This window comes from Oculina patagonica, chromosome 6, assembly GCF_052425735.1.
Source record: "Oculina patagonica isolate OP01 chromosome 6, crgOcupat, whole genome shotgun sequence".
Taxonomy (NCBI): domain Eukaryota; kingdom Metazoa; phylum Cnidaria; class Anthozoa; order Scleractinia; family Oculinidae; genus Oculina; species Oculina patagonica.
Genome location: NC_135763.1, coordinates 2,430,978 through 2,454,664, shown reverse-complemented (window position 1 = coordinate 2,454,664; position 23,687 = coordinate 2,430,978). Strand labels below are relative to the sequence as shown.

Below are 23,687 nucleotides of genomic sequence, written 5' to 3'. Positions count from 1 at the left end.
AGACTGGTATCGAGAATCGAGACCCATGCGCCTGCGAGACTCCTGCACGTTAGAAATAATCTTGATTTTTGCTGTCGATTTTGTTTTGCTCGGCACAAATTTCTCTTTAAAATGAATTAATACAGACATCCCTTACTATTAGCAGGGCAGTGGAGCGTATATAGGTAAGTGTGCTTCGAAATGATGCTGTGAACTTACTTGCAAAGTTTTGTGAGTCATACTTCCCCAATCCCAGTTCATCAAATGGGGCGTTCTATTTTTTATCCCCCCCCCCCCCCCACCCGCTAAGGATGAATCCGGAGGGATGATTGTTTGTCGGCACCTTTTAAAAAATTGCTGAAGGGTCGGTTTCTTAGAAGAAAAAACCTGAATCCTTTAGGCATTTTGCGCACCCGTTCTTAGGGGGGTCATTTTCCCAGCACAAAAGAGTCAAATCCTTATTCCTTTTGTACCCCTTTAGGACCCTCGTGGGTTTTTCCGTGGGTGGGTGGGAGGACACAGTAGCCTGTTCCGGGCGTTCGGTTAATTGGGGAGCAGCGCCAAAGATGGGAGCGACAAAAAATGGTGAGGGGACTCACTCCTTCTTTGTGCCGTTTTTCGTGCTGCTCCCAACTAACTGAATGCCTGAAACAGGCTAGGGACACAGTAGCAAGCGAATAATTTTAACATAAGTTATTTGTTTCTTATTGTTAGTGTTATATAAAATATCCATATCCCCCACGAAAGGTTTTTTTGTTTGAACCTCCACTTCCACCTCCACCTCGCTGAAAAATTATTCGCTTGCTTTTTTTTTCCCCTCATCTCAGGAGCGTGGAGGGGGGGGGGGGGGACTAAAACTGTTCCAAAAATACTTGGCAGGCTTCCATATTTGGAGCAACTTTCTGTTTTCTAAGCAGTTTCTAGACGGAAGATTTTCAAAGATTCTTTGCTGATTGGTTGAAGGTCATACATACTTTTCCCATCATTTTTCGAACTTTTCCAAGGATAACGAAGTTTCCTGAAGAAGTTTTAAGGATGTTTGAACTCACTCATGAGATGGAATATCTTGACAAACCAATTTTTCGCTGCACTCACACTATTTTCTGCACCAAAACATAAGTCAACATTGGGGAGCTGAGCCCCCAAAATATTTGTTTGGGCCCTCCCTGCCCCCCTGCTCCACCACCTTTGAGAATGGTCCTGGAACTGCACATTAGAACAACTTAATCAGCCACATTCTCGTCCCCGTAGCCCTTTCGTTTCTCTTAGCCGGCTTGGCATGAGAAAACGGAGGGCTCTGGGGACATAGGATTTTTTAAATTAATTCGAATTTTTTTGATTGGCTGTTTCGAACAAAGAATTCCTAAACGGAAGTCGAAAAAGAAACGACTCTCTCATACATTCTTTCGAAACATCATGACTGCATACATGAAGACCGGAAGTCCTAGAATCTAGGACTGGAAATCCTGTGTCCCCAGAGCCCTTTGTTTCCTCGTGCCAAGGCCCAGCCGGCTAAGAGAAACGAAAGGACTATGGGGACGAGAATGAATCAGCCATCAAAGAAGTTATTGAATTTTTTTTTCCAAGGTCGTCCACCAAAGCCGACAGTACTCCAATTGAGTGCATGAGTAATCATCAGGTGTAAAATGTGAATAAAGAATGAGAGTATTTATTTTGTTCTCTGAGTATTGAAATAAAAAAAACAAGATAAACAAATTTTCTACAAGACTTTCCAAATCAGCAAGAGAGGGTTTTTTTATTTCTCTGATGGTTTTGTTCCCACCTTGACTAGATGGGCAGTAAACAAGGACGATAATTAATAATTATTTTGTCTGTTTAATTAATGCATCCTTCATCAATCTTGATGCATTATTTCTTTGAGAGTGCTTTATGCATCTTTCAGATGTACCATGTTGTTAAGGTCATATGACCTTTTAATCCTTTGATTAAATTTGTCTCTTACCTATAAGTCTGAATTGATTACATATCTTTCTAGATGAAGACAATTGCTATCACTACTGTACCTTGCTTTATTTTTAAGTCATTTACTTTTTCTTTTTTCAGGAAAATTGGTGTTTCACGTGATTTACTCTGAAGGCTACCATCAAGGCATCAGCCATTTTAATCCAAAATAATGGCTTCACCTTATCACTTCCCAGTTAATAATAACAACAAAACAGAGCATTTCTTGTTTTTTTTGTTCTCTAACATATGGGCTCTGATTCGGATAAAATTTAGCCCAGGCTAAGTGGCATCAAATATGTTGTAAACTTGAGAAAGTTTGCTAATAATGCAATACGCTTATTTCTAACTACTTTATTAATGTCGTTTTTCCTTGCGAAGCAAGAACCAGAGGTTTAAGCATCTGAGTTGTTGTACTTTTATTGGCTCAAGGTTTTGTAAAAAAATAAAAATAAAAATTTTATATGTATAATTTATACAAATTACTTGGCATTTAAAACTGGAATAACAAGAACGTTTTTTTTTTTACATACATACGTACATAGTTAATAGGGAACTAACCTACACTTTTTTAAAATGATTTCAACTGGCTTAACTGCAGTGGAATCGAAGGACAATGAGACTTGAAAATCCGTTAAATTCAAACAGCGCGCAAGATAAAACACCGCCTGCTGTTGTTGTTTGCGAAACGATTCATTAGCATTTGCCATCGCGTGACATTTAAAAATTGGAGACAAAACAATGTTTCATTCTAAAGCCAAAGTCACGCAACGATAATTCTATACGGCAGAAAAATCTACTTTCTTTTGATCAACGATTTTTGCATTGCCGCAGGAAGGGGATTAGGTAGATTACAATCGAATTAGCGCATTTTCAAAGCGCTTTTCTTGTATCGTGTGATTAAATATCGGTCTCATCGTTCCGTAGGTCTCGAAATGAGATGCAACGTTTTCCTCTGCGCGCTTTCTCTTTCTCGCGATCGAGTGCGATCTCCGTTCAATCCCTAAATCGAGCTAGTGTTTTTTTGTGTGTAATTTATTCTGGTCTATCAAGCGAAAGAACATACATTTTCTGATTGAAGCGCGATTCTGGTATTTTAGTGGCCACGTCATAGGTTGTCGTCCACTTTTAATTTCACTTTACGGAAGTGTTTTTAGTAATTTAAAAGATACGTTTTCTTTTTTTAACGTCAAGCATTCAGCGTTTACATCTACCCTTGCGACCAGGAGACAAGAAGTCAATTATTCCCGTTATGTAGTACAGAGCCTATCAACTGTCGCGTTTATTTGCAAGTAATTTATGCACACGGGCCGAAAATAGTCAAAACAAAAGTAACACTATAAAACAATACACCCTACAGAGAGCCCTTGGTAAAACAATCAAATTCAACCTTTGATCAACGTTGAAAAAGGAAAACGGGGGTTTTACAATTTATATCTTATTTTCAGACATTAAGTAAAACCCTGATTTAAAGGCCCGCCAGACACGAGGTATATGTATATATAATTTTATAATAATTTTCTTTTTAATGTCATTTTCTCGGTATGAAATACTGAACACGATTAACATCGCTGTTTACTTTATGTTTTCATTACTTTTGTTAGTGTAAGTCAATACACAGGTGTTATATCTACATTTAAAGACTGCTCATTTACTTTTTACGTTATCATGTCTCACTGGCTGAAAAAATCTCGTCTTTTGTAAACCGAGCTTCGGCCTTCTCCCAGAGGGCCAATTTCCAAGGGACGTTTGAAGACAACAAAAAAGCGCCTGATCTTTCTTTGAGCTACAACATAAAATTTTAATTTTTAAAAAAGTACAAAAAACTCCTTCGTTTAGGTTTTCCAAATATCGAATATTTTTGAAGGATTAAAAATATATTTACGAGAACAAACTGAGAACAAAATGAGACTTCCCGAAGGTACCCTGACATGGATCACATAAGGGCTCCTCGCATATATGTGCCGGTATGCTGCGTGCGCAGCGTTTGTGGCCCTAGTGACGTCACGTCCTCTCTCCTGTCATTCAAACACGTGCTGACTATAGATGGCTGCTAGTGTGTGAAAAGCTTTGACCGTCGGCAAGCTGAAAAGGCGGTAATTTTCTACGACGTCAAACTTCGTTAGACGAGGCACAGTAACACGTGGAAGTTCACAAACAATTTCGGAAGCTTTGGAATTTTATTCCAAGTCGGCATGGTGTCATAAAAAGTGTTTTGGCGCTGCTGAATGGCGCAAACTGTCCGGGTCCATGCGAGCAACGGTGGAACAAGCGGTAGTCGCCTACAACATCCCAATAAGGTGCCTGCATCGAACACGGAACACACAAATCATCATTTCAAATTTCCTTCAACGGGCGGAGATTATTTCCCCGACCCGAGCTTCCGCGAGAATGGTTCTAGTAGTGCGTTAGGCTCGCAAAATCAAGGTATTTTGGAAGAGCTACACGATTATATTCAGGGTTCCGACCATCAGACTAACAACAATAATAAGGCAAATTCCTTGCCCAACAAAATGGCGACGCCGAATCCAAGTGGAACCAACCAACCAACGGCGAACGCTAATGGATTTCAAATGTCCATGAATTCATCCACGGGACTGCCAAACAAGAGCGGAGCGCTAGGTTTGGGGATGCCCGCCTCCGTACCTCTAAACAATCAGCTTTCGTCAATTCTCGACCCAGGAAGTTCGTCGGCAAGCCCGGCCGTACCGTCTAGAAATCTTAGTCAATCGAACCCTAATCCCACAAATATGAAACTTTTGGCATCAAATCAGCCAGCTTTATCACCACAAAACCGGTACAATCAATACAATCCGAGACAGGAAATGCTGCTCCGAGGCTTTCGCGAAGTTCCCATCGCTCCTAGAGCGCCGAACGTAACCGAACAATATGGCTCCCAACAAAGGTTCATGTCTGCGCAGAGTGAAAATCAACTTAAAAGAGGGTTAAATTCCCAATCGTCGAGCGCTTATCCTCCGAGTTATTACCCTCAGGACTCGAGCAGTTCTCAGGCTGGCCAGAGAGCACCGAACGCACAGCCAGATGAGAGAAATATGATCACAAATCAACATTTTCAATGGCAGCAGAACAGACTGCAGACGTCGAACCATTGTTCGACAAATTTACCAACAAATACTTCTCCCGGTCCGCCGATGAGTAGAGCACCGTTGCAGGTAAGGGGGGATTGTAACCGTTAAGAGATTGTTTATATTTATTGGTATTTTAGGGCGTTTGCCGTTTCATTTGCGGGGAGATTGTAGGGGTAACTAGTCTTCTAGTAAAAGCAGACATAACTTACGTTTAAAATATTTATCATCGGAATATTCATAATGGCGGACTCGAGCTTTGTGCGAGGGCGATCGGATTTCACAAACGCGCTAAAAACGATACGAAGCGAGTTGTGTGGTTCTGAAAGAGGAAAGTTTCGATTCGTTAACGTACAAGTTCGAGCCGGCCAAAATATTTTTTGTGTACAGTTTTCTATACAATTTAAACTTGGTTCACCACCTGTGAAATTTATCTACCTGCTCGCCTGATTGGCTGTGGAAGTGTCAATTTATAAATAATTGCAGACAGCTACAGACATAGATCACTCATTGGCCTTCAAAGGATTAATCTGGAGAACATTTTATTGACCTTTCATTTGTGAAAATATTAAGGGTTACACATGTCTTTGTCTTGTTGCCTTTTGTAGTGTTTGCCATTAGGCATTGTAGTTACATTCTGGTTTATTTGATTTTTGTGAACAGCTGAGACCTGAAATTAAGTTATTGTATAGCATGCTGAACATTGCATGACAAGCTACAGCACTTGTATCTTTCATTTTGACAAGTTGCATATAATTATTGGTTTCTGTTCATGCAGTGAGTCTTTTTGCTTGTCTTGTTAGACAGCACTTCTATTTTTGTACCCATAAAACGACGTTTTGTGACTCTCCTAATGATTTACATAGTTTGTGAGACAACAGTGCAGTCTCGTTGTAAGTGTTAATGGTATTATAGAGTATTGTTCCATTCAAGTACCATTGTGTAGCTCCTGGAAATTAATCAATGAAATTTGTCCTTGTCTTGCAAGTTGTAACACATTAGATATAAAATATTTATCGTCTGGCACTGTAGGAAGCGTTTTGAGACTAGTAACTGCTTGGTTTCACTGTATTTACTATGTTTAATCTCTCACAACACAAGGCCCAATATACAGATTTTCAGTTTGAAATAATTATGATGAATAGCCTGCTATATAAAACTCCCAGCAACCCTAATAAACATGATACTGTGTTTGCAACTTTGCTAACTGAATGTAACAGCTCTTACATGTAAACCATGGCTTGATTTTTTTCTTTCTCAAAAACAAATAAGAGCACTTGTTCATTTATATTCCTGTAGTAATATTGTCACTGAAATTTGTAGCTTTATGGGAAGTAAGCCTTCTTTTGGTTTGCCTTAGTTGCCATGCAAAGGAAGACCAAAGTTGCAAACTTGAGTGTTGTTTAATTAGTTTATCGTCTGCTATTATCCCAGCTTTGTTTGTATAACTTTTCTCTTCATGTTGGTCGTGGGTTATTTGGTCCAACTACAACTGTACAGGTTTTTTTTTTACGATATTCAAAGTTGCACAAGTTTTGTGGTTCATGAATGGTTCAAATTTTGCAAAATTTTAGATCGTAATCAATACAAGTTAAACCTCCCAACGTAAATTGTGGTTTCTTGTGTGAAATTCTGTATTTGATGATATATTTTATAATCTACGGTAATCTATTTGACAAAGAATTCAATACCTGCAGATGATATAAGTTAGTCTAGGCGAGTAGTATAACACACTATATACAAAAGAAAAAATAATGAGGATATATTTTGCAAACTTTGTTTTTGGTTAATGAAAAGTATTTAAATGTCATGATATTCCACTAACAGTAACAAGTTCTTATAGTTGGTCACATAGAGCAGTTTTCAATTGAGTGTCGTAAAACCAAAACCAAAGTAATTACTCTGGCCAATCACAAAGGACACAGACAATCCAGTGAACCAATCAAAACTCGAAGCAAATACATGTAACTGGCACGAAGCGCGGGAAAACGTGCGCGAGCGAGTCACGATTGGTATTGGTTTTACTTCTGATTGGCTAATAAAGTGGCGCGAGATTTTTAAGCCAATCACTAAGCGTAGTAATTCAAAACCAAAGCAAACGCAATTTACTTTTGACACTCAAGTGAAAACCGCTCTAAATGCCTGGTTTACAAAGCAATTGGTTGAATTATTTCTCTAAAATAATTCTACATTTATAGATGTAGGGAAATTTCCTGCCAATAGTAGTTCTTTTTTTCACTTCAAGAACACTATCCACAGATGTGGTTGGCACCACAACAGTGTGGAAATTTGGCTCATTATATTTGATGTTTGTTATCCATGTGGCAGCTATGAGAATCTACACAAGGTGTCTGGTTGTTTTAACCATGCAACTGTTTTGGAATTTGGAATAATGACTGAATTGCTAAACTGTACATCACAAACTTGGGGCTGCAAATTGTTATTTTATCTCTGAAAGGACAATCATGTATGTCATCATTTTGGTCAAACAAAATGAGTATATTGACAGACTTTACATCATGTTGTGTGTTTTTTCTTTACATATGATTGACCAAAACACAAAACGTGTTCCAGAAAGGGAGGGTAATAATGATACTATCTACCGTCGCTTGCATCTAAGCGTGAACACGTGCCGCCGAAACATGATCTAATTGGGTATCAAACGTGGCATGATTGGTCATCAAACGTTTGAAGTTTAGCAGACCGTAACAGCAATTTTCGCGCCGAAACTTCAACACATTCCGGTTTCGAAACAGTCGAAATGGTGGAAACATTGGATATCAAGACTTCCTTCGACAAATTGATCCTGATCTGTGTCGATATGCATTTGCAAGCTCACTTGAATCACTTTTGGTGCAAAGTTTCGCCTGTTCTCAGTGTTTATGGTGAGCATTTTGAGCGTGAAAGTTGCCGTTACGGTCTGCTAAACTTCAATGTTTCATGACGAAACATGCCATGTTTGATACCCAATTAGATCATGTTTCGGCGGCTCGTGTTCAGGCTTAGATGCAAGCGACGGTATTAACCTATCCATTTTATGGTGTTGCGGTAATTGAAGGCAACATTAACCATGTCAGTACATTGCACAATAATTTCACATGTACTCAATAAGGCTCTTATTCATTTGTAAAATTGTAGTCATTGTTAATAAACAAGAAATGAAAACAAGTTTTATACAACTTGCTTTGCTGATTAAAAAGCATGGTAAGAGAGAAGGATTAGAGTACCAGTCATACAAGACATCAGGCCAGTCAAAATGTGCCAGCACTCGGCGATTTTGCCTCCAACAACAAAGTATCTGCAGCCTACTTCATACTAAATTTCATTAATAACATCCAGGCCTGACCAATCAATGAAACCGATAATCGATGATAATCGATACCAATCGATAATAATCGATGCCAATTAATCGATTGATATTGAAAATCGATGACCAATCGATAACGGAAAATTTTGTGACTTTTATTTTCATCGACTGTTATCGATTTTCATCGATTATCATTGATTAACATCGATTTTCATCGATCGTTTTTATTTGGATGGATTCAATATGGATGTTATTACATCAACTCAGTGGCTCTTAAAAGCGATCAATACCTCATTTATTCATTTTCGTGATATACTAGTTATGCAATGCTTTCGAGTGGTATACTATGGAATATCCCACGAGTCACTTGTATTTTCTCGGTATACACACGAGCCTTTAGGCGAGTGTGTATACCAAGAAAATACAAGTGACAAGTGGGATATTCCATAGTATACCACGAGAAAGTGTTGTGTAACTATTTTATACCATGCCATAGAAAATACGCTTACTAAATTTCGCCGAGAATACAATCGCAGCGCACGATGGGAAGGTTGGGTTGAATACCGTCGAATATACAACGGCTTTCCTGTATTCTGATTGGCTGTATTTTCTATGGCATGGTATAAATACTGTTATGTCTGTTATGCAGCAAAAACAACGTTATTAAGAAAAGGGGCAAGGTTTATGATAGCGTATAGGTTACTTAGCGTATAGGTTACATAAGAAGATGGTAGCCTTTGACTACAAGTGTAACGTCCGTTGCTTTATCCCCGGCTTTATCCGCTTCTTCAGACATTGTGTGCTCAGCTCACGATCAGTCGTTTTAGGATTGCAAAAATCTATTTCCGGATATCCTGTAGAATTATCCTGGGGATGCCCAAGTACGCCGCAAGATATCGATTTCATCGATGACAATCGATGAAATTTGATAGCAATCGATGACAATCGATGTAATTAAGGAAATTTTATTTGTGATTATCGATTGGTCATCGATTTGCCGATGCCAATCGATATCAATTAACTAACCATCATCGATTGATATCGATTGATTGATTTATTTCCGATCATCGATTTTCATCGATTGGTCAGGCCGGGATAACATACACAAGGTCTCTACATTATGTGGGAAAATGTGTGAACTGTCAGTGGTTGATGCTTTTGCTGTTGCAAGCAAGATGGTGTCCGAACGAGCTCATGGAGTCTATGCCACTGCTCATCCATAATGAAGAAAGGAATTACAGTTAACATGTATTTCACACTAAATTAAGAGCAGAGTATTTTCAATATGACAGTTTTTCAGTAGGTCAAGACGAAGTAGTAGCCAGAAGTCTGAAATGATTTGCCAAAAAAACCCATAAAAATCGAAAGCTTATTATGAACATGGTTGGTCCCAGGACTGCCACCTAGTTAAAAAAAACTTTGCCTTTTTGACTACATGTTTTGAAGTAACATCCTGTTTATTCCAGCAGCAGGGAATACCCCAACAGCAGTCGCCTTATATGATGATGGGTGGCTCACAACAGCAACAACAACCACCACAATCTCAACAAGCAGGTCCGCAGCAGCCATATGCACCATACATGATGCAGCAGGGAGGCATGAAGGCAGGGGCCATGCAGCAGTCACAGCCGTACTATGGTAATATGTCTATGGGCAGACAGGTTATGGGGCAGTCTAGTCTCTCAGCACAGCCTCAGCACATGGCAAATCAAATGCAGAAGCCTCCACAAGATTATGCAAGCTTTCGGCAACAACAGCAGATGCAGCATAGATTTCCTGGAGGAGGCATGGAGGTTTGTTTGCCACTAAACTGAGCATCTTGAATTCTGCAAGTGTTTCAATTGTTTTCAGCTGCAGCTGGAAAAGATTTACATTATTTGACTTTTTAAAGAGAGGCATGGTGGCCTAATGGTTAGTGTGCTGGACTCCAGATTGAGCAGTCAAAGGAGAAAAACCTTTTAAATTCATTGGAATTCCTCAGAAATTGAATTTAGTGCTTTGAAGGATTTTAAATTTATCCTTTTCGTCATTGATTTCTAATTATTTCTGTCAATGTAGACCTTTTGTTGTAGTTCATCCCATGACCTTCTGTAACACTTTTCTACCTACACAATGTAGTTATATGGCTTATCTCCCTCAAGTGTTGCTCAGTGGGAAAATGTCCAACTGCTGTTGTGTGGAGAAGGTCATAAGTTTAACGCCTGTTGGGGGAACTCTGAAAACAAAATTCAGATTATTTTGTGTAATCAACTGATAAGCGTCTTTCTCACAATAGCACATGGTTTTATATAATGTCCCTTTGAAAGCCCTTGAAAGTAGTTCACTGATTTTTTGGGCAAAACTGGGTACAATCCTTGTAGTTACCCTGCATAGGTATGTGTTTATGTGTCTGTGAATTTTGCAATAATGCATCTCTATCTGACTTGCATTTATTGTCAAATTTCAGCCTCAGTTTCCTCAACAAATGCCTTACATGCCTCAACAGCAACAAAGACAACAGCAACAGCAACAACCACAGCAGCAACAACAGCAGTCATATCCACAGCCTCCAACTGGAATGCCGAGGATGCCATCCTCCCATCCACAGCCCATCCTACCCAAACCAGCCTCGGCAGCAGACATGTTTGGAGCCTCCGCTGGTATGAGGTTCACCAGCAACAACGTAGCAGATAACTTACCAGGTCAGGAGTTCCCCACTAATAGGATGGCTACTGACCAACAGCAGCATGGGCTGCCATCAGTGTCTGTGTCATATGGGAATCCCCCTATGGGACGCATTGGTGCGTCTTCTGATATGATGCCAAGTTATGGAAGTAGTCAAGGTGCATATCAACGCAGTAATCCTCCGCCATTTCCTGGAAATCTTCACTCCAGACACACGCCGTCCCCTATACCTAATATCACCTTGGGGTCACCCTTAAGGGGTGTGGCTGATGGTGAGTGCTACAATTGTAAAAAGTGAACAACATGATTCCGGTCAGCTAATTTCACTGCTTTAAGGTCGCGCAGGACCCTTGCAATCATTAGTATGTATTTATTTAAAGAGTATGCACGAACTGCCGGACGACTGAAGCCGACAACAAACGAAATATTCATGAGAATGTTTGTTTTTAAACTCTTTTGTACAAGTAATTACTAGTTATTGTTTTCAGCTTTGTGCCACGTGCGCTGGAACATAGGAAATTATCATAAATAGATTCACAGCTTTGAATATATCACACGTTGTTGTAAACATTGACTCGGAAGGTCTTCGGAAGCCTCAAAACCTTCAATTTTGTGTCCAAGTTTTCTCTGCCGATATAGAATTTCAAGAGTTGATTCGCGAGGAACATAAACTTGGTGTACTCTATTGTGTTCTGGCTAGGGCGAATTTTTAAATTTCCTTCTCAAAATGAAGATAGCATGTTTCAAAGTTTAGATTTCACATTTTTACGCTCTTAGAAGCCATTAACTTGTAGCAGTTTTTGAAATCGAAAATTTCGTTCTAGTGGGAACACAAAAGAAGTTACGATTTATCACTAAGCTATATAATCATTTTATTTGGTGCGCTGTGCTAGCTGAAAACTTGGACACAAAATCGCATTATCTTCAGTTAAACTTTTAAGGGCTTGTAACATCACAGACAACGGTCATCTCTCAGTAAAAGGACAATCATGATGTAATTCCATCATCCCTGAGTATCCTTATTAAAGTTTAGAGGAATCGGTATTCAAAATGTAGCGAATTAAAGCTTTACAAGATAGCACTCCAACAAGAAATTTGACTAATGAATTTATTAATGAGCAAGGGTCCTGCGCGACCTTAACAAATGTTAAAGTTCTCATACTAAAGGAATTATTTCCCTGCGAATTGCCCAGAATATTGCCTGATACTTACTTAGGCGATGAGGCTTCGGGCCGATTTGGCTCAAATAAGGTAATATTCCACCAGACTGAGGAGGATAATTGTTTATTTTTCAACAAATTGTCAATGAATAATACTTGACTGCTTAAAATTCTATGGTTATGAAGCGATTTGCAAGACTTAAAATCAATCTTGGCAAACTACATGTTTGTATATGTTTGCACCTCAAAAAGGAGTTCCTAAGTTGCCTATATGTAATTTAGTTCTTGAGTTCAACCCATTGCCTCAGGAAAAATGCTGATGAAAATGTGCAACAGTGATATCAGCGCCATATAAGTTAAGTTAAAACATGCCATATTTGTGAATAACTAAAGTAGAATAAAGAATCATTCTAAGACACAGCTATCATACTTGATTAAAGTCAGGGGATGGTTGCTTATTTAATTTATGTTGTCAATAATTCCATCCAAAGGAACGTCTCCGTCGGTTGGAATGCCCAGTTTTGGCACAGACAGCCCAACATCCACAGGAAGCATGCCAAACTACCCTCCAGGTAAACTGCCTCCACCATTTGGAATGGGAGGAAGCCAGATGTCAGGTTCAGGAGTGTCCAGCAGCAGCCTCCCTCCAGCTAGTGTGGGAGGCTCAAACTTCTCCACTGCTGGTTCAGGTGTTGGTGGGACCGCTGCTGCAGCTGCTGCTGCGGCAGTGCTTGAAGCGGTTAACTCTGGATCAAGGTACCCTAGCACGGCTCAAGGTCCAGGACCGCCATATGGCAACCCTCCAGACATGATGATGGGCAGTAAAGGCTCTGACAACATGTCTGCTTCAGGAATGTCTCCAATGCAGTTAGGCTCTATGCTGGGTCCTAACGTGCAAACAGGTTTGAACCACTTTTGTGAATATCTTCATGTATTGTAAATCTGTCGTAGGGTTTCCAATAGCAACTGGTAATTGGTAATGCACTGCAGTTCTTCATCTGCTCCCTTGATAAATGATAACGATCAAGACGCTTGAAGTGCCCCAATCATCTACTTATCATTTTCCCCTTCTTCTCTAGAATGTGCCTGGACCTTACATTAAGGTGATTCCACTGAAATAGAAGAAGTATTAAAAATTTTCTGAAACTTGGTCCAGGTTACAATTATTATGTTATAAGCATTAAAAAATGAAATAAAAATGGGGGTCACCACGCTAGTTTTTGTGTAAAATGGATGGGCATTATAGTAAATATACAACCCGCGAGGTATATATTAGGAACCCTAGTAATCCGAATGGGGATCACTATTATTTCCAGAAAAAATCATTTTTGCATTAAAGTATTAGTCTAGTTCAACAAAATAGACTTTGATCTTATATTACAGAGCGTTTCACAAAACTTTTTACAAGCGGTTTGCGAAGTTCGTTTGAAACTTCCGAAGTTCGCCGCGAACTTGGGAATTTCATTACGTAGTTGTCAATCAAATTGCGAACTTCGCAACGAAGTTGTGAATTTCACGTGCAGCTAAGTTCGCAAGATGAGAAGTTCGAGTTGCTTTCAAGTACGTCTTCTGTCTATTTTCGATTGAAATGCCACAATAGAAAGAAAATTAATTGTCATAGACTGAAGTCAAAAACGAACGAAACTTCTCGGTGGTAAAAATACGTAAACAACTTACCTGGCGCATTTCCACCTTCGACTGCAGTTCTTTGCTGGTTTTAGTTTCACAAATATTTCTTCGCTCTGCACTCTTTAATACCTCGAATTAATTGGGAGCGGTGATTCTTCCTGCAGCAAATCAACTTGATACATCAGCGAGTGTTTTGCATCGAAAGGTAAGCTTTAGTTTCTTTGAAAACATCATATCGACTTGATCTGAAGTGAGACGTTTCAGCTGAAGTCTACTTGTAAATAATTCCGTTCGCTGAGAGTAATTCAAACATTAGCTGTTATGTTTTTCGTCCTTTTTGCCCCTAAACACAGCAATACAATTCGGCAAGTCTGCCATTACAATCGAAAATAGACGGAAGACTTGGAACTGTCTCGTTGAAAGCAATTCGAATTTCGCAACTTGCGAACTTAGCTGCACGTGAAATTCGCAACTTTGTTTCGAAGTTCTCAATTTGATTGACAACTACGTAATGAAATTCCTAAGTTCGCGGCGAACTTCGCAAACCGCTTGTCAAAAGTTTTGTGAAATGCTCTGTAAAAACTATTCTTATTGTACAGGAATTAAGATAATGAAAGAAATTAAAGATTTTGCTTCGTGTGCACGTTAACGGCACTATCTAAAAACATGTTTTAACGGCATTAAAATTTAAATATCTCAATGTAGAGTTTTAAACTTTTCTTTAAATCGCGATATATTGTAGACAACCGTGTGACATTTAAATTATTGCATTAAAAAATGGAGGTCACCATGCTCGTTTAAGAGAAAACGATCATTTATTTCCCTACCGAGCATAGCCTGAAGGGAATCTCGTAGTGTTCAGTGTGCGTGCGCGCTAAATAACGCGAAAACTTATACGCAGCAAGGATGCGCAATGCAATACCGTGGAATCACCTTAAATGAGTGGTCACAATATATTTTGGCACATGAATTGCTTTGAATTCTGTTTACTTATGTTATGACATTACTTAAGCAGTTCTATGTTGTGCATTCTAAGCAACAGTTGTTCCAGCTTGGTGATCAACTGCATCACTGCCTTTACTCCTTGGTATTGTTTGTGTAGTGTTCTTAGCTTTACATTTGAAATACAATGATAATAAAATGCAATTTGTTGACTCTCTCTATAGGCCGTGTACCATCCCCAACATTGAATGAGTTACCAACGGCAGAGGATGTGGAGGCCATGATTGAGTCAATGAGAGCAGCAGAAGCATCACTGTCAGCTGATAATGAAGATCAGCAGCAGCCACCCTCACAAGGCTCTGCTCCCCCCTCAGTGGCTTCACTGCCTGCAACGGTGACATCATCTCCTTCACAGCCACAAGGAACACCTGTTAATGGTAATACATTGAATGGTTTGAACATGCTATGAACACAGCACAGCTGTAGCAGACTCATAAGAGCTTTCCATTTGAAGACATCCTATAAAAAGATATGCTGTTTACTTCTAAAAAATATTTCTTACAGAAAAGTTTGATTGTACAGTCAACGTGTTTCCCACACTGAGCTTATTAGTCATTGTTGAAAGATTTTGTACTCACTGACTGAGCTGACTAGAAATTGTTTGACTCCATGAATCTGCATGGGTGAACTTGGTCCTTGTGTTGAGTGAAATATGCTTCTGTTTTGCTTGACTCAGACAATAAATGTCTGTTATTCTTTATTTAAGATGCAACATTTTTAACATGCACTGTTTTGTTGTCTTTGCAGCTCAGAATAGTAACGCAGATGCTCGTGAACTCAACAACTCAACTATTGAGTTGCCTGTTATGGACAAAGAGAACGCCCCACCCTCCCCACCGGCATCGCCTCTGTCCACCTTTTCTGGCTTATCACCTGGAGTTTCGCCGTCTGGGGTTTCCATTACATCGTCATTTGGTGATGCAGAAATTGACCTGGATGAAATCAACCCTTCTCTTCCCAATAATCCCATCTCTATGGTAACTGGTGTTAATTACTTGTACTTGTCATGTTTGTTGACTCATGTATGGTGCTTTAAGTTTGATTCCCTGTGTTCTTGTAAAGGCTGATTTACACAGAACGATTTGTTGTCCCGATTTGGCTCAGTTTCACATCCTGAGCGGTTGAGTAACTTTTAACCAATCACGGAAAGAAGTAACACAAAACCAATGCAATCACAAGTTACTTTTGGCACTCAATCGAAAATTGCTCTAAATGTAAAGTGATTGCTAAAGAATGCATTTAGTGGTAGATCAAGGTACTTTACCCTTTGTTTTCAGCTTATTAACTCTCACGAACTGTATGCATGACAGTTCATTGGTTTTACAAGGAGAAATCATACATTGATCACTGTTTAATGTTAATCCACTCATTATTTCTTTTGTTTTAGTCTTCCTATCATTTTCCATCGTCAAGACAGCACCAACAACAGTACGAGAAGGTAAGCATGCTTTCTACTTACAGTGCAAATCACCCGCACCTGATAGTCACCCATTTTACCCACCCTGTAGCCCCCACCAAATTCATGTGGCAAACTTTGGCTGTTTACATTTCTGTGTTTTGCAACCTTTGTATTGCTGGTAGCATTAGTTTTATATGTTAGCTGGTTATAAGCCTAAGCAACAACTGCAAGGTCATAGCCATTTTATATAATGTATCGTATTTTTCTTTTAAATTTTTAACTTTTTGTGTGATGTCTATGGACCTTACCAACTTAATAAAATGTAGGTGTAGGGATGTCATTAGATAATTTCATTTTCTGACCGTTAAATGTCCCTGCTGTAATGTGGCATTTGTACATCTGTGAAGCACAAAAAAGTACTTGAATGCCTTCTTACTGTGAGTTTTCACTTCGTTAACCATTACATAATTTCATAAAACTCTTTCAGTTTGCCAAGTTATACGAGCTTTCTGATGAACCTGAACGAAAGGAATTTCTTAATAAATATCAGGCCTTCATGAGCAGTCAAGGTAAAGTACCGTAGAATTCCGGTTATAAGCCGTGGGCTTATACAACTTCGTAAGGGGTTTTGGGTGGGCTTATAAGTTGAGGGGCTTATATCCGGGAGGGCTTATAAGCGGAATGAAAAAAACGTTTCGAAACGAGCCACGGGAGTGTTGATGGAAATACATTTTTAAGTTGAAAACGCATAATAAAGCAATATTTAGCCCTATTCAGTACTGTCATCTGGAAGAGGGGGGCTTATATCCAGGGGGGGGGGGGGGGCTTATAATCGGATGTATTTTGTATCTGTTAAGCATCTGCCTAGCCCATCTGTATCTATGGAATTTCCTGCCCTATTAACACAACCAGACAGTCACAGAGAGGTTTATTTGCAGTTGATTTTAATTACCAGTATTTTCTTTTGTTTTTAAAGGCACACAGATCACGCAGGTTCCAGTTGTAATGAGACAGCCTTTAGATCTGTTCAAGTTTTTCACTGTAGTCAGGGAAAGAGGAGGCCTGCAGGAAGTGAGTTTCATGAAATGCTTACTAACAGCTAAAGAACTGAAGTCAGGAGTTAAATTCGTCTGACCTCAGTTCTGCTGATGTTGAAATGTGTCATAGCAACTGTTCACCCAAGAGGTGCTACTTATTATTTTTAACATTGTTGTGTTAGCATGGTCAAGTGATAAGCACCTCAGGTTTTGGGCCAAGAACACTGCTCTTTTTTGTATCCTTAAGGTCGCGCAGGACCCTTGCAGTCATTATGTATGTATTTATTTAAAGAGCATGCACGAACTGCGACGACTGAAGCCGAAAAACAAACGAAATATTCATGATATTATTTTCTTACAGTTCTTTGTACAAGTAATTACGCGCTATTGTTCTTAGCTTTGTGTCTCGTGCGCTGGGACAAAGCAAATTATCATAATTATATTCACAGCTTTAAATATAGCACACATTGTTGTAAACATTGACTCAGAAGGTCTTCGGAAGCCTAAAAACCTGCAATTTTGTGTCCAAGTTTTCTCCGCCAATATAGACTTTCAGGAGTAGATCTTCGAGTAACACAAACTTGGTGTATTCTTTTGTGTTCTGACAAGAGCGAATTTTGAAATTTCCTTCTCAAAATGAAGGTAGCACGTTTCAAAGTTCAGATTTCACATTTCTACTCTCTTTAAAGCCTTAATCTCCAAGTAGTTTTTGAAATCGAAAATTTCGTTCTTGTCAGAACACAAAAGAGGTTATGATTTATCGCTAGGTTATATAATCATTTTATCCGGTGTGCTGTTCTAGCTGAAAACTTGGACACAAGATCACATTATCTGCAGTTAAACTTTTAAGAGCTTGTAACATCACAGTCAAAGGTCATCTCTCAGTAAAAAGACAATCATGATGTAATTCCATCATCCCCTAATATCCTTGATAAATTTTAGAGGAATCGATGTTTAAAATTTAGCGAATTAAAGCTTTTCAAGATAGCACCCCGTCAGGAAATTTGGCTAATGAATTTATTAATGAGCAAGGGTGCTGCGCGACCTTAAGTAAGACATTAAACTTTGACAGTGTCTCTCTTCACCCAGGTGCATTAACTATGTCACAGAGATTTCGCAGATTTTTGGTCTAAACTGTTCTGAAATTAGTGGAAGGCAACCTAACATATAAAAAACAATATATTTGAACATCTAAAAGAAGATATAACCTTAATTTGTGGATAGAAATCAAGCTACAGCTATAAATATCGATTTCTTGAAGAAGCACAGAAACAATTTGAAAACGTTTGCCAAGCGTTTTCAAATTGCAATCCTTTTCCATCCGCGCCATCTGCAGCCAATAATGCTAGTTAACAGTCTTATTTCTCTAATATAGCAATTTTTAATAAAAATGGACTATTATTGGTAGGTTTCATGCGACACAAATATAAATTTTGGCTGTTGACAAAGGAAGTGCTTATAAAATATGTCAAATGTCGTTCTTCTTATTGAAGATCTATAAACTGTCTTCTCAGTTCTCGAAAAATTTAACAGTTATTGCAATATCATTCGTACCATATTGTAGTATAGCATGTGAAGACTCGTATGTTTTGGTGTTTTCTCCAGGTGGTTCGTAGGAAGCTCTGGCAGGATGTTCTAGAAGCGTTGAACCTACCCACTGATCAACCGAATGTTGTAAACATCCTTCGTAGTCAATACTCTAGATACCTGTTGTCGTATGAGATGAAATTCAGCAAAACGAATTCCATTGATGACATGAAGATCAATCTACTTGAAGGTTCAGGAATTCCGCCTCCAAATGCGACGGTGACTTGTTCAGAAGCGATTATACCGACCAACAGCCTTACCCAGAGTCAGAGGCCCACAGACACTTCGTCTATTCACGGTTCCTACAACTCGATGACAAACGAATCTTCTGCTGACCTTCCTCCAAGTTATAACATGAAAGACGGCTACCCTGAGCCCAGACTTGACACTGGTAAAATGTTCCCAGATTTTAGGGACAATTCTGGGAATTTTCAAATGACTCCCCCTGCCCCCTCCAGTCAGTTTGGAATGCCCCAGTACCCGTACGGTGGAGAGAGAAGAAACAGTTTTCCTAACTACCCCCAGGGAGGGCTTCCTTCATACATGATGTCGCAGCGTAACTATCCGCAGGGTCCATCGTCCCTGTCGCAGTTCTTTCAGCAGTCGAGCCCACAAACAGGACATCCAGCGGCGAACTTACAGTACCAGCAGCGCGCAAGCCCGTCATTAGCGGGGCCTCTGTCATCGCCTCACTCCATGATGCCCAGTGCGAGCCCACAGGAAAAGATGCACCCATTGTGGGGCTCTCAGTATGGCCCATCAACTGAGCCTGAGCACATGGTAGACTACCCCCCTGGGACGCACAGTGGTAGAATCTCACGGTCGTCGAGTGGGCCCCCACCCCAGTTCTCCCCGGCGCCACCGTATAGCTCGTACCCAGGCCGCCAACAGAGCCAGTATTCTCCCGCCACTCCACCGTATCGCCCCAGTCCTTCACCGTCTCCTTCATCAAGACAGCCAATGGCGCAGTCTCCGCTTCAGGCATCACAGAAGATGAAGTATCCTTCCCAACAAACAGCACAGCCTACACAACAGCAACAGCAGCAGCAGCAACAAGCTCATGCATCATCCATTAAAAGAGGCATGCCCTTTCCAAACGACTGCATTGAAACCACAAGACCTGTGTTTACTAAGAAGCGCAAGCTCACGTCCCGAGACTTGGGTACGTTAGATTTCTCTATTTTTTTTTAGTTTTCATCAGTTACAACAACAAAGGGAGAAATGGAACAAAGCTATACTGTTAGTCTTATGTCTGGTTTTCATAGACGACACAAGCATAAGCACAAACCCAAGAGTCCATGCAAACACTGAGAAACTTAGACACAAGCACGAAGTCGAAAACAATGTGATCTTTGTGTTCTTGTGTCTGTGCTTACGTTTGCTCGGCCAGTCAAAACCAGGCTAAAGCCTTTACACGTTATTTGCTTTGTATTCGGCCGTTTTATTCTAAGATACTTCAAAAGAGAGAGTAAACAGTTCTATAGGTACAGCAGATTTAGTCGTTCTTCAAGTTCTTTTCTGTTGAATTCAGTTTTTTGTTGACATTCCCACATAGCTTACCTATCGTATATTGCAAAGGTAAAGTAGCTAACTGATGCACGCTTTGTATGTGTGTGGCCGTGTTTACGAAACAAGAATCTCAACTTAAAAGACGCGCGAACCATGGGTGGCCGAGAAATTAAACTCGGAAATACTCAAAAGAAATCGCGCTCTATAAATCCAGCAGAAATTTTTTGTTCGAAAAAGGATGTTTTTTGAGATGTTTTTATTTCACGGTTGTATTGATACGCGTCCCAGCTGTTGGGTAATTCTTAGTTTAATGTGGCTCATTTTACATCATTTCCTAGCTAAAAACTTTTCTAAGTTATTTCGTTTGTTTGTAACTTTAAATTAAAACGCCCTGGAGGCAAATTTGGCTGCAATGAAGCTATAATGGTGTTATCATTTCAATTAGATCCATAGAAATAATTTATTTGCGAACATTAAGTTTCAAAGCGAGTATTTGGCAAAATTTAATAAAATAAACTTCACTCAGCCGTGACACAGTCCCTTTCATATAATAGGTTAATCGTTTCTCTTGGCATTTGTGTTCTCTTTCCCAGGTCCCGTGGAAGCATGGCGAGTAATGATGTCATTGAAATCCGGTTTGCTATCAGAGGCGACCTGGGCTCTAGATACCCTGAACATCCTGCTGTATGACGACAACACGGTCGCGTACTTCATGTTATCACAACTGCCAGGTCTCCTTGACAACCTTATCGATCACTTCCGCCGCTATTTGATTGACATTTTTGACACGTTCATCGAGAGCGAGATCACTGTCGGTGCGGTGTTCTTGCAACAAGAAAATATAGAGGTTATGGAGTCCTGCGAAAGCAATGCGGACGAAGACGAGGAGATTGAAAAGATCAACAGAGATGCGAAAAATAGTTTCACTGCTGTCTTGGTCGGTTCCACGATTGAGCTCCCAAAAGACGGATTTCAAAGTGGCTCGAGTGACTGGCTTATGGGAGGAGGAGATACGACTCGGCACATTCAGACGCATCTTGGCTCTATGCCTAGAGCAGAGGACTCGACCAAGACAAGTTGTAAAATTCAAGTCAAGGAACCCTTGTCTAATTTAAAAACTGTCAACAGCGAAGGAGAGGTAAAAATCGAAAGTGAAAAAACAAAGCTGTTTGAACTTAGCGAGAGGAAATCCACAGCTCTGTGCGAGGATGTACGTTGTTCCAGCGAATCGAAATGTGGCGCTAATTGTACAAAACTTAATAATGATTTATCTTCTCGTACTATGTCGGGGGAAGGTGAATCTAACGATGACATTGTTGTTAAAAAGGAAGAACTGCCACAGGAGAAATTAAAAACGCAAGAAAACGATAAGTGCACCAAACAAAGCGAAGAGGAACAGTTTACCTCGCGGTTAAAAAAGGAACTTGATTTAGACCTGAACTCCGACGAGGAGGATTCTGAGACAGACGCTTATATTCGGTCAGTTGTTAGTAAAATTAACGTGAAACAGGAAGCAGTTATTGAACAGCAATCATGCGGCAAGGAGGATGCACCGCTGTGTTTACGAACGGAGAGTCAAGATGCCGTCTCGCGGCGTTGTCTTTGTGTGTCGAACATTCTTCGTGGACTTTCCTTCGTCCCAGGAAACGACGCGGAAATGACTCGACACGCGGGGCTGTTGCTGATCGTCGGCCGGCTGTTACTGCTGCATCATAAACACGCTAAACGAGTTCCTTACCGGCATTCGTATCTTCAAGATGAAATTGAGGTAGAGTGCCCGAGTGACGACCGACATGATTGGTGGTGGTATTGCCTGGAAGGACTGCGTGAGAACGCCTTGGTGATAACAGCTAATGTGGCGGGTCAGCTTGATCTTGCTCTCTACCCTGAGGCTATCAGTCTGCCTTTGTTGGACGGTCTGCTTCACTGGTTTGTGTGTCCGTCGGCTGCCGCGCAGGACCCTATGCCTACAGCTACTCCAGGAACCTCTCTCTCCCCGAGACAGCTGGTGCTGGAGGCTCTGGCCAAGATGAGCATTCTGGAGTCAAATGTGGACATGATTCTCACCACTCCGCCCTTAACGCGAGTGGACGAATTGTACACCATGTTGGTTCGTCTTGTCGGCGAGAGAGGTAATCCAGTCACTCGCGAACTTGCACTCGTCCTTCTATCCAACCTTGCACAAGGAGAGAATTCCTTCGTTGGTTTCGGCGACAGCAAAGCTTGTATTTCCATGCTGTTAGAATTTATCGAGGACGCGGCGTCCACCATGAACGCGTATTCATCGGGCAGTGCTCTGGCGCAAGCCGGATTTCATTCGGAGAGTTTCTGCGGTACAAGTGTGGACATGTTACGTCGGGCTGCCTCCACGCTGGTGTGCTTGGCACGTATTCGCTCGAATCGCGCGCTGTTCTTGCCTTTTCAGGAACGAATCTTGAGGCTTGCAGTTCAACGAATCCTGGACAGTATGATCGCCAATCATTTGGCCGAGATTCTCTTCTATTTATCCAGGTGAAACACTGCTACGTGCGCCCTCGCCCAGCGCAATCTGATCAGCGGTTGCGCTACTTTAGTTTTCGTAATGGTCAAGAAAATTCCAAGCAATAAGAAACAATTTTTGTTCTCCAAGAGCAGATCCGTAAGTTTTGTTTTTTTGTCTGTTTTGTATATGAAGTCGTGGCCAAGCCATAATAGGAATTGATTTGTGTGTTTAAAATTAACTTAGTAGTCTTGCCTAAGCGATAATGCGCTCTCTATTTTGATAATGTGGGTTTGTCGTTCCACCGGTCTCCTGTCCCCCCTCCCCCCGTTATTATTGTCTCGTTTCGTCACTCGACCATTCTTCTTACAAATAAAACTGGCATTCTCCACATGTAGTTATTTCACACAGACAAAAGCTCTTTGAGGTAATCCTCGAAGAATTTGAACTAAACACTTTGGTTTCCAATAGTTTACGTATCATTTGAAACATTGTTTTCGTACTCCTCATGATAAGAACAACTTTCAACGTTTGCATCAGCGTGCAATAACAGGATTATCGGTGGCTTAGGAGTGCAATACGGACAGCTGATGATATCGGCTCTAAAAAATTATTTACCAGTTTACTAACCATTGTATAATATGTAAAGTTAAGTCCGTGCACAATAAGTATTTCTGGAAAAAGAGCTTTTGTAGATTTGACAAAACATGGAAGCTTAATTTTACATTTTTGCTACTCTTGTAGAAATTAATTAAAGAGAAGAGGCAAGGTATTGTTTGATATGAAAAATTACGTGTAAAAAAGCGCCTCGTAACATAAGTATGTAAGAAAGTGTTAACTAGAATATATGTTGAAAGGAGATATTAAATGGCAGTTTTTCACAGCTT

The 23,687-nt window shown here is 40.2% G+C and overlaps 1 protein-coding gene and 1 long non-coding RNA gene across 4 annotated transcripts; both read left to right on the top strand.

The window, feature by feature from the left end:
* The first annotated feature begins 20 nt into the window (after window positions 1–20).
* On the top strand, window positions 21–2,404 carry LOC144656501 (uncharacterized). Its single transcript, XR_013571311.1, has 2 exons — window positions 21–164; window positions 2,044–2,404. It is a non-coding gene; the product is annotated as an uncharacterized LOC144656501 (long non-coding RNA).
* Window positions 2,405–3,982: 1,578 nt separating this feature from the next.
* Window positions 3,983–23,683, top strand: LOC144656489 (AT-rich interactive domain-containing protein 1B-like). Of its 3 annotated transcripts, none has more exons than XM_078516710.1 (11): window positions 3,983–5,114; window positions 9,804–10,127; window positions 10,781–11,270; window positions 12,650–13,060; window positions 14,954–15,166; window positions 15,537–15,766; window positions 16,177–16,227; window positions 16,676–16,757; window positions 17,165–17,259; window positions 18,831–19,974; window positions 20,915–23,683. In XM_078516710.1, the coding sequence occupies exons 1-11, from the start codon at window positions 4,170–4,172 to the stop codon at window positions 22,834–22,836; spliced, it is 5,907 nt and encodes a 1,968-aa protein (XP_078372836.1). In that variant the 5' UTR covers window positions 3,983–4,169; the 3' UTR covers window positions 22,837–23,683. The 3 variants fall into 3 exon arrangements, with proteins under 3 accessions (XP_078372836.1, XP_078372837.1, XP_078372835.1); XM_078516711.1 differs by having other exon boundaries at window positions 9,801–10,127; window positions 10,820–11,270; XM_078516709.1 differs by having other exon boundaries at window positions 9,801–10,127.
* Window positions 23,684–23,687: the final 4 nt, after the last annotated feature.

What these genes read in the sequence shown, in the direction of transcription:
- LOC144656489 (XM_078516709.1), top strand. Translation starts at nt 4,170, where the DNA reads ATGGCGCAAACTGTCCGGGTCCATGCGAGCAACGGTGGAACAAGCGGT. An exon ending in CTTAAGGGGTGTGGCTGATG is followed by an intron (nt 11,271 to 12,649) that starts GTGAGTGCTACA and finishes TTCCATCCAAAG; the next exon opens with GAACGTCTCCGTCGGTTGGA. An exon ending in GGGTCCTAACGTGCAAACAG is followed by an intron (nt 13,061 to 14,953) that starts GTTTGAACCACT and finishes CTCTCTCTATAG; the next exon opens with GCCGTGTACCATCCCCAACA.